Source organism: Salmo trutta, chromosome 37 (assembly GCF_901001165.1).
Source record: "Salmo trutta chromosome 37, fSalTru1.1, whole genome shotgun sequence".
In the NCBI taxonomy this organism is placed as follows: domain Eukaryota; kingdom Metazoa; phylum Chordata; class Actinopteri; order Salmoniformes; family Salmonidae; genus Salmo; species Salmo trutta.
Genome location: NC_042993.1, coordinates 31,582,409 through 31,591,886, shown reverse-complemented (window position 1 = coordinate 31,591,886; position 9,478 = coordinate 31,582,409). Strand labels below are relative to the sequence as shown.

The following is a 9,478-nucleotide window of genomic DNA, read 5'->3' as shown; positions in this document are numbered from 1 at the left end:
GAACACATTCTCTTCAGTACTTTCAGAATCTATTGATACCCTCGTGGACATTGCCAGTTTGGTTTACGCACAGAAATACAATATATATAACCGAGGTCCTTTGTCTTGAAAAGTAAAAATTGCAACTGTGACCTTTGTTAGGGATGTAGAACATCGCCCCAAATACCTGAACTATTGCTAAGGTTTTTATAAAGTAAAACAAAATGGCCCCAAAATCTTTGCATGTTTGAAATAAATAAAATGTGTTTGTGCCTAAAAGTTCATATGGGGTCTTAGATAATTGGTTACATTCATCAATATAGGCCAATAGGCTACTCTCTCAGCTGGTTAGGAACGTTCCATGACCTCTGCTCTGTTGAAATCTTTGTCCACCTCTTGACCTTTGTCAACGTGTTATTGTACCTTTAAACTTGGCTTCCTGTGGCGTTACTTATGGCGGTGAGACACGACTTCTCGGCCGTCGGAGATGTCTCCTTCGTCTTAATGTCCATAGAAAGACTGGGGAAAGTTCTCCAATAAGTAGGCTACATGAGCGTCTGCAAGTGGGCGTGTTTCTCTATTGATTCAACAGTCTCCGCTCTTGTGTGAAGTCGAGGGCGCGAACGCACTTTTCTGGTGAGAAGGGAACGCAGAAGTCGATCTGATGCGCAGTCTATCCTCAGCTCTTGCTGTCTAAAATCGCTTCATTGTGGAGAGGGCTTCGAAACATCTTTGGGACACTACCACCATGGACGCATTTCAAGTACTATCGTTATATTTGTTACTCCTCTTCATTTGGAATATACCATGTTTTCAGTCAGCTGCCATCATATCTCCCTCTATGCCAAGGAGAAACAAGGGAGTCAAGATCCTTCATGATGGACAAAGGTCAACCACATTTCTCAAAGAGATCTTCGCATCTTCTCCTATGTTAAGCCATCACCGAGAAGACTTTAATAAGGACGCAATTGTGCCCCACGATTACATGCTCTCCATATACAGGACGTATTCGGCTGCAGAGAGACTCGGACTAAACGCAAGTTTTTTCCGCTCCTCAAAGTCTGCAAACACCATAACAAGTTTTGTGGACAGAGGAACAGGTTGGTCTCATCTAAAAATGACTTAGCTATGTAGCCTACTACCGTTGCATACGACCAAGTAAGAATCTTGCTACATTTTGTTCTAGATTTGCACACATCGCTGCAGCCATGGTATGCATTTTTTTTTTATCTAAAAAAAAATAAAAATAAAAATAACACCCCCTTTCACAATAGCATAAACTATTAATTTTACAATGGCTGTCTTATTGAAAGAAATGCTGGAGTTGCAAGTTCAAATGTGGAAAAATGGTGTGCCTGTTCTACTCTTGACCCATAAAGAGTGCCATAAAATAAAATACCCACATCAAAATAAAGTGTGCTGGCCAATCTAAATATGTAGAGGTTTGAATTGTAAAATGTACTATTAATTAATGGATAAAACGATATATCACAAGCTAAAGTGCAATTATCTTGTCAGCCTCAAAGTTGTATTAGTTGCACTGGAACGTTATCACTGTTTATGAGGGACGCATTACGTTTTGTTGTCGCGTTCAGTTCCCTTGAAGCCCTTGGGACACATTTTAAAGAGCCATAGGAGTACGTCAGTTTTTCAAAGTATAAAGTTATATTATACTTACATTGACCCCCAGGTAAGACGACAATAAAACACTAATTGAGGCCCTATCTAAATGAAGGTAGTAAATCATTCTCTATTGGTCCTCGCGTGCACCAAACCCATCCTTGTTCAAACCTTGCCTTGTCTTCAGACTAGACCATCTCAAAACAAAGCCAAGTGAGATAATTATAGAAAAAGTTATATTTCCAAAGATCTTCTGCATTCATTTACAAATTGGTGTAGAACTGTGTGAATCAGTGAACACGTCAAACAGGAAATGACAGTTGGCTTGCATCAAGATAGGAATGAACAGTTTGTGTTACAGATCATCATGCAGTCTGTATGGCCAACTCTGCAGTTAATAAACTGATATATTAGAATGGGTTAGGGTGGACTGCAGGTGATTAGGGACAGTTAACTCTGTAACAAGGTGATTTGACGGATTTGATTAGACAGACAAAGGCAGGTAAACACCTACAAACCGAACACTTGTAAGTCTGCTTTATCTTTAGAGGAGAAATACAATCAGTTAACGTCATTGTTGCCATTATTTCCCATCTGTAACATAGAGCTGATTTGGTGAAAAAGCCTCACTTTCCCCCTGATTTTGATTTGATGTGTCACTGGCTCTGACCCTTCTCTGGACTCTCTGAGGGTTGCTTAGCATCGAACCGCTGATTGGAGTATTTGAACTCGTGATCTAATTGAGTGTTCATGTCATAACATATCAAACACTGTCTATTCTCCCATAATGACCCAGCTCAGCCAATGGCACATCACCAAAAACGAAGGAAAAAAATGTAAGAGCACGTCCTTCGCTGTGAAGTGGTTCGTATTTTACTGTGTACCTCCCTGTGCGACCGCCACTTTAATTACTGACAATAATTTTTCTTCCGTTCTCTCAGCACATTGGTGGTTTCTGTTAAGATTCTAGCAGGCCCTCGAGTGTTGAGTTGTATTGTATAATAGGCTACAACATAATTTTTTTTTGCACTTTAAAAAATCCGAGCGACAGCGTTCGTGCGTAATATATGAATTTTGCGCTTTTTCAGCTATTACGCACAGCTCCTTTTGGAAACACTTATACGATAGATGACATTTTTGTATAAAACTGAAATGTTTTATATTATGTAGCCTTTCCCCTCTGCAGGTAAAATAAAAACAATTTATGCAAAACATATTAGGATACGTCCCTATGTTCGTTATGGTCGCAAGGACAGACAAGAATAAACCAAATGTATGAAAATTACTTTTGGCACTTGAAGTGACTCATTAAAACGCAGATGGTGCTCGCTGGACTCGGAAGCCACAGCACTAGAAGTCTCTCTCTCTCTCTCTCTCTCTCTCTCTCTCTCTCTCTCTCTCTCTCTCTCTCTCTCTCTCTCTCTCTCTCTCTCTCTCTCTCTATCTATCTCTATAATATATATATATATCGCTCCTCTCCTCTCTCTTTCTCAGCCTTCAGAAAGTTGTAGCCTAATACATAGAAGAAAGCGTAACATCAATGTTATATGTTGTCCACAAACTCAGATAATACAACAATAGGCCTAACATAAGTGGATGACGCCGTATCGTTCATATTTTGGTCAGATAAATATGTAAATTACGCACAGGCTCCATTATGTCGAAATGTTTATAATTTCCAAGCAAATGTGTCTCTTAATTTGTCGAATCATATCTCCAAATCAACAAACTGCAATGTCTTTAAAAGTTCTTTAAAACAGATTCCCGCTGTAACTTAAAGTCAGCATAATCAGGCCAAGCACTTTTGAACCGGGAGTGTTATCGTTGGCAAGAGGAGATTAAATATAAGCGGGGAAGTATTTTAATGAGGAAGAGGGGAATTCAGAACTGTTAATTATTTGGTGACCTTGTATACGATTTGTTTGAGGTCTTATAAAAAACCTTAATGTAGACCATACGTGCAAAGTTACTGAAACAAACACAAGGTTTCACTCTACTTTTACTATTAAACTCTGCAGGGTTCACAGAGGGGGGAAAGTTCTGGCAACCATATTCAAATATCTATTTAGAATAAAATATTATTTTGAAATAAGGCATCTATATTGGAGTTATAGATGTATAGCCTACACACAGGGCGCAATTGTTTAGGCCTAGAACAGACTATCAACAGTTGTTGATTTTATTCGATAAAATGTTTTTCAGTGCATTTCATTTGATGGACAAATGATAAACGGAATCACATTTGGTTGATATTTCAGGACACCACAGGTTGATCTGTCTTATGTAGGCCTAGTATATTCCTGTTATCGTGAACGCTAAAGAAAATCGCATTTAGTTTGGGGAAATCATTTTATTCATGGTAGCCTTAGAACTAAAACAGATACGTTTTGGAGTATTTACCATATTATGCTTAAGTATATTTATATTTGACTGATGAAAGATAACGAAAATCGAAATTTCTGTGTTTTAAAAAACTATAATGTATTTGATGAAATCTTGGGTTTTAGATATAAAAAAAAACACTGCATACCGCCAGTATACTCTTCACAGCAGAAATGAACAATATTGTAACTCATATGAGAGCACATTGCCTCGCTGGGATCAAATATGCGTGGCATAGGCCTCGTGGGTTTCGAGTAGGGAACAATGTATTAATTCTGTATTGTTCAGTTGAGTGTACAGTAGCCTATGTCGCCTTTGGTCGGTTGAATCTGGCAGAATACCCTTCCGTCATGTCACTAGGCTCCTCGTTTCTTTGCTCCACAACTTTGATAATCGTTTCAGAAATTATTTTTTCCCAAGCGAAGAATAATGAATAAACTTGTTTGATAAAATATTCACTAATTTAATCAGGCTCTTCGTTTAGTGATGATAGGCCTATATTGAAAAATCAAAGTATTCTCAGAAGGGATTCATTTGGGGTGTTATTAGAAAACAATAGCCTAATATAATTAACATTTAAAATGAATGATAAGATTCAATTGACAATTCAATATAAGTTTGCTTCCCGAATTTCACATTTCTCCCAATAAGAATTAAAATACATAGGCTATATTTTGATTCTGTTCTAATAATAAAACGTGACAACATTTAAAGTACAGGGCAAAAGTATAGGATTATAGGCTACTGAATGGTATTTTGCACATCGAAAATGTATAAAATCCAAAAGGACAGTGTGGCACAGAGAGAGAGAGAGAGAGAGAGAGAGAGAGAGAGAGAGAGAGAGCGAGAAAGACAGAAAGATGTAATTGCCAGCTGTTGTATTGTGATCATAGGCTTAGTCTACAATATTCAGGCTACTGCCTCAACAATTATATCTGAGTTACATGGAAATAAAGTTGATTCAAACAGGTGACACCTCATCATATTAGGCATAATGGGCAAATCTAAATAATTGATTATTATGGTAGTTGTTTTGATAAGTTTGCATCTGTTAATTATTAATGTTAAGATGGTTTATTATACAGTACCAAAATGAAAATCACCCTTTCTGCTCAGAAATGATATCAAGTAGCCTATGATGTTAACTATGAGACCTTTTTTAAAAAAATCTAATTTGATGACGTGTCAGTCGTAGTTTGTCTCAGCTCGACTTTTGAGTGGGCACAGAACAACAAGAGAGAAGGCCAGTGGATCTGGCCTCTTTGTGAGAATGTGAACACTCCTCCCTCCCTCTCCTGAACACTGTACACCCTAAGTGAATCTGACTGCAATTATTTCTTTTTATCTTGCAGACGATCTCTTGCACTCTCCTTTGCGAAGACAAAAGTATCTGTTTGATGTCTCAACCCTTTCAGACAAAGAGGAGTTGGTTGGAGCTGAATTAAGGATATTTAGAAAAGTGCCCGGGGATTTGCAAACGTCCCCGACAGGTCTCTATGACATTCAATTACTCTCCTGTCGATCAGAACGGCTACTGGATTCCAGATCCCTTGATCCTCTGGATTCCCGAAAACCAGGATGGGAGGTTTTGGACGTGTGGGAAATGTTTAAAAACCGGCATCACTCTGCCCAGGGGAGCCAGCTTTGTCTCCAGCTCAAGGGCACTCTTGGTAAATCAGAAATGGAAATCGATTTAAAACAGATGGGATTTGACAGAAACGGTCGAACCCAGCAAGAGAAGGCCATCTTGGTAGTTTACACCAGGTCCAAGAAAAGGGAGAACCTGTTCAACGAAATGAAAGAGAAGATCAAGTCGCGCGGATCGGGGAGCAGGTCGGAGGAGGAGAGAGGTCTGCGATTCAAAGCCAGGCGCCGACGGAGGACTGCATTGAACAATCGGCATGGGAAAAGACATGGCAAAAAGTCCAAATCTAGATGCAGCAAAAAGGCTCTGCACGTTAATTTCAAAGAGCTAGGGTGGGATGACTGGATCATTGCGCCATTGGATTACGAAGCGTACCACTGCGAGGGCGTGTGCGACTTCCCTTTGAGATCGCATTTAGAGCCAACAAACCATGCCATCATTCAAACTCTCATGAATTCAATGGACCCCAATAGCACACCTCCTAGCTGCTGTGTTCCCACTAAACTAAGTCCCATCAGCATTCTTTACATAGACTCGGGCAATAACGTTGTGTACAAACAGTACGAGGACATGGTGGTAGAGCAGTGTGGCTGCAGGTAGCGTCCTTTTCTTCTGCGACACTTGGACGTATTTAAACCCCGTAAAATCAAAGATAAGTCATTCGGCCCAGGTCAGAATATGAAAGCTGTGGCATATCTTAAGCATATAGACCCATGCGTTCTTGCCATATCATTGGTGCGCCTAAACTTCACTCAAAAGGGATCCGCGAGCGACATTATTTGCAGTGTAGGCCTATGCAAGCATATTTATTTTGGTCAAATTTAAACTCGGAACAATCTCACATAGCCTTATCTGTCCAATTGTTGTGTTAAACTAATACATACTCCTAGTCTACATTTCGGTCCGTCTGATATGTTTTTCAATAGCATAGTCTATTGTTTCGCGAGCCCCGACATGGGTAGACAGGTCGTCCTAAACCATTAGTCCGCAGGAGAGGAGTGGCTGTCGACATTCTAGTGATAGGCTATTATTTGTTATTTTCTGAGCAGACTTGGAATTGTTGGTCTTCCATCAGTGAATTATGTCCGAAATGGGCACAGTGGAATGCACCTGTTCAAACTAGGCCGCAGTCACGGGATAGCCCTTGTGCATTGTTGCAGCTCCCTGCAGCGGTCTTGCAAAGAGGACTCATTTGTAGCGGGTGTTTCCAGGCTCACTGCCAGCGTCCAGCTGAAACTATCGAGCTCTTCTGATGCGTTATCAATCGGCCCTAGCACACCCCCCCATCCTCTCTCTCTCTCCAATTTCTCTCTCTCTCAAATCTATTTCTCTCTCTGTCTCTGTCTCTCTCTCTCTCTCTCTCTCTCTCTCTCTCTCTCTCTCTCTCTCTCTCCCCCTTTCTCTCTCCAAAAGGTGAATGTAATCTACCAAACACACAATGGGCTCTGAGGAAAAGAGATAACGCAGGTATGCTTACAAGAGATGTCCCTGTGCGCCCTGTTTCATCGGAATGGAGTGCGCGCTCGAGTCACAAAATCCGGCGGGAAACGAATGCAAGACTAAAACAGACGATTATAAACACGGGCTCTATGGACATAGGCATTCGTATTGTGCCTGCCATTGACAGCTGGCTGTATCTCGATGACTTGCTGAAGGCACACCGAAAGGCAGTTGGACCCGGTTGCGCACAGGAGCACGTGGGGACACCAGAGGCCACGGTAAATAATCAAGACAAACATTTGCATCTTCAACGTCTGCATCTTTACAAAAGGCACTTCCACAACTGACTGCGGCAATGTCATGTAGTCAGGAAGAACGCCTTTTTCACGATAAATCGACTGACCAGAAAAGACTCGCAAACGAGATATTTAAATGCACATTAGCTTTGAATGCACTGCTGTTCGTTATTTGAGCTGTAAATATCTGTATAGTTAAAACTTTACAAGTGCAACGAATGGAGAAATGACTAAATGCATTTCTTTGTAAATGTACATACTTTAAATGCACTCAAATCGTTATAATATCTATTCTATAATAATTTTATTAATTGTGATGTACAGAGTTTCATGATAATCATATATTTCTTACATTGATAAGAGTAATTTAAGCTGTATAAAAACTGTTGAGGGTGGAAATACCATTATTGATGTCTACCTCATAATTACCTAGGTTCTGAGTTCTGAGGTGCATTCAACTGTGTTAAATTCTGTTTAAATGATATATGAAATTATACATTTATATAGGCCAATATATATATATATATATATATATATTATAGGATATTATTCCACACTATTACTGTACTAATAAAGTGAAGAAAAAACATCCAACACTCTTGTTCTTCAGATGACTTAACTCCCCCCTTTAATTTCCCAGAAATCTGTGTGCTGATCCTTAGTCACAGAGAGAAAACATCGTTTTTAAGTGATTTATAACTCTGCTTGTTTCCAACGAAGTTACAGATATGAACCACACTCATTACAGTACCTAACGTTTCTGTAAGTATAACGCTAAATCAAGTGGTCTACATGGATTTGATTTGAATAATGGGAAAAACTCACACTTCAATCAGACCTTAGTGCATTTTTTCATGTTGACCAAAATAAGAAGTGAGAAGACTGTCTCCTTTGATCATTGGATTATATTAACTATGGAAAAAGAAGCATTTGTTTTACCCTTTCTTTCAAAGCCTGTATATAAGCAGAGATGCTATTTGTTTGTATAGTGTTCTGTTGCTCAACAATATCTATGCATATTTCATTAATATCAGTCTTATTGGATCACAATGAATCCATGATGTATTTCCAAATTTTAACCATTAAATGTGTTTGAATTACAAAACTAGCTTTTAGCAAAGCATGGTGTTTTATTTCTAGTAGGGGATACAGGACATTCTACCCATGTAGGGTTTTAATTAGTACTGCTGGTTACAGCACCGAAACGCCTGACTTTGAGAGTTGTAGTTGTTTCAGAACTTATGCAGTAGAACTCTATGGTGGTGACAATGGAGTTCAGCTTTCTTTAAAAGTTTATGCAATGTAAACAAATCATTCATCTCTATTGGTAGGAGTTGATATACAGTGAATACAGAAAGTATTCAGACCCGTTTACTTTTTCTACATTTTGTTACACTACAGATTTATTCTAAAATTGATCAAATGGTTGTTTTCCCTCATCAATCTCCACACGATACCCCATAATTACAAAGCAAAAACAGGTTTTTAGAAATGTTGCTAATTTATAAAAAATAAAATATAACATTTGCATAAATATTCAGACCCTTTACTCAGTACTTTGTTGAAGCACCTTTGGCAGCGATTACAGTATCGAGTCTTCTTGGGTGTGATGCTACAAGCTTGGCACAGCTGTATTTGGGGAGTTTCTCCCATTCTTCTCTCCTGATCCTCTCAAGCTCTGTCAGGTTGGATGGGGAGCGTTGCTGCACAGCTATTTTCAGGTTTCTCCAGAGATGTTCGATCGGGTTCAAGTCCGGGCTCTGGCTGTTCCACTCAAGGACATTCAGAGACTTGTCCCGAAGCCACTCCAGTGTTGTCTCCAGATGAACCTTCACCCCAGTCTGAGGTCCTGATTGTTCTGGAGCAGGTTTTCATCAAGGATCTCTCTGTACTTTTCTCTGTTCATCTTTGCCTCGATCCTGACTAGTCTCCCAGTCCCTGGCGCTGAAAAACATCCCCACAGCATGATGCTGCCACCACCATGCTTCACCATAGGGATAGTGCCAGGTTTACACCAGACGTGATGCTTGGCATTCAGGCCAAAGAGTTCAATCTTGGTTTCATCAGACCAGAGAATCTTGTTTCTCATGGTCTAAGAGTCCTTTAGGTGCCTTTT

General features: G+C 39.6%; 1 protein-coding gene across 1 annotated transcript; it reads left to right on the top strand.

The window, feature by feature from the left end:
- Nucleotides 1-439: 439 nt before the first annotated feature.
- LOC115177367 (growth/differentiation factor 6-A-like) lies at nt 440-8,470 on the top strand. The gene is made up of 2 exons (XM_029738069.1): nt 440-1,079; nt 5,334-8,470. The coding sequence occupies exons 1-2, from the start codon at nt 728-730 to the stop codon at nt 6,224-6,226; spliced, it is 1,245 nt and encodes a 414-aa protein (XP_029593929.1). The 5' UTR covers nt 440-727; the 3' UTR covers nt 6,227-8,470.
- The last annotated feature ends 1,008 nt before the right edge of the window (nt 8,471-9,478 follow it).